This window comes from Rattus norvegicus, chromosome 15, assembly GCF_036323735.1.
Source record: "Rattus norvegicus strain BN/NHsdMcwi chromosome 15, GRCr8, whole genome shotgun sequence".
In the NCBI taxonomy this organism is placed as follows: domain Eukaryota; kingdom Metazoa; phylum Chordata; class Mammalia; order Rodentia; family Muridae; genus Rattus; species Rattus norvegicus.
The window spans coordinates 6016859-6018147 of record NC_086033.1 but is presented as its reverse complement, the minus strand read 5'-3'; the positions used below and the strand labels follow the sequence as shown (position 1 = coordinate 6018147).

At 48.4% G+C, this 1289-nt stretch overlaps 1 protein-coding gene across 1 annotated transcript; it reads right to left on the bottom strand.

Moving 5' to 3' along the window:
• Window positions 1-208: 208 nt before the first annotated feature.
• Window positions 209-517, bottom strand: LOC134482177 (small integral membrane protein 14-like). Its single transcript, XM_063274921.1, has one exon. The coding sequence runs from the start codon at window positions 515-517 to the stop codon at window positions 218-220; it is 300 nt and encodes a 99-aa protein (XP_063130991.1). The 3' UTR covers window positions 209-217.
• Window positions 518-1289: the final 772 nt, after the last annotated feature.

The window sequence follows — 1289 nt, the reverse complement described above, 5'->3', positions numbered from 1 at the left end:
TCGATTTTTCAAAGAAATCATTTACTGGGGTATACTGTAAACAAGGACTGTGGCAACACAGGAAACAAAGGCAGTTGGCAAGTGAAACTTCTAGAAGCTCATGAAAACAATACCATCCACACTGCAGACGGAAAAGGAGAGACAGGTAATGCCATGTTCTCTTCAGTCGTTCGGTCGTGCAGGGCATCAAACAATCGCTGTTTCCCACACCAGGATGTTAGCCCACAGGAGGGGCTGGCGGGACCTGTCCACTGTGAGGACTGGAGGGCTTTCCAGGAAGGCTGAAGCCTCTCAGGTTAGGAGGCCTCAGTAGAAAGAGGAGCACAGTGATCACCATCCAGGCCATCAAGATCACAGTGATGCTGATGCCACTGTCGCCTGAGGGCCCTGGCAATTCCCGAAGGCATTCTGTGTTGGTGCAATAGGACTGGGACTGCCGGAGCAGATTGATGAATTTTCTCATAGCGCGTTCATGAGAGCAAATACATTCACAGGGATCAAATCCCCCTTCAACCATGGTTGGTTACCAGCTTGTTTTTACTCAACTCTTTAAAGCCACCCATACAAGTGGTGGTGGGGACGGTGGTGGCCTGGAGTGTTCTGGATGCCCCTGTCGCTGCCACTGCTGCTGCTGGCTGCCACCCTCCTCCCCTCCAGATTAGATAGACCATGTCACTATTAGCCACTAGACCCAGATCTGTGTTTTGCCTTTTGTATGGGTGGATGCATCACGAGGTTGTCAAGTGTGGGCAGAATCTGGGAGACAGCTTTGCCTATCGAGGTTGGTGTTAGTCTTTGTATGGTTACCAGGGACCAATTCCAGATCCTCTGGAAGAACAATAAGTGATTTCAACTGCTGTGATATCTTCCCTGCCCCTTCCTCCATACCTTGATCTTTCTTTTTCTCCCCCCCCCTACCCCCGGAGCTGGGGACCGAACCCAGGGCTTTGCGGTTGCCAGGCAACCGCTCTTCCACTGAGCTAAATCCCCAGCCCCATACTTTGATCTTTCTGTAGTCTCTCTGACTCCATCTGCCATAATGAACACTTCATCTCATAAAGCACGGTGGACAATAGCTACTGTGAAAAATACCATAAGTTGACAGAGCCTCCATTTTCACATAAATATATAAACACATAAATACACATACCTACCTAAAGAAACACAGAGACACACATAAACACACGCACAGAACACACAAAGACACACACAGCCCAAGTCATCATATTCTTTAGTAATTCTGTCCAGAGCAGAGCAGTTATAGATAGAAGAAAGTACAATTCCCAGCA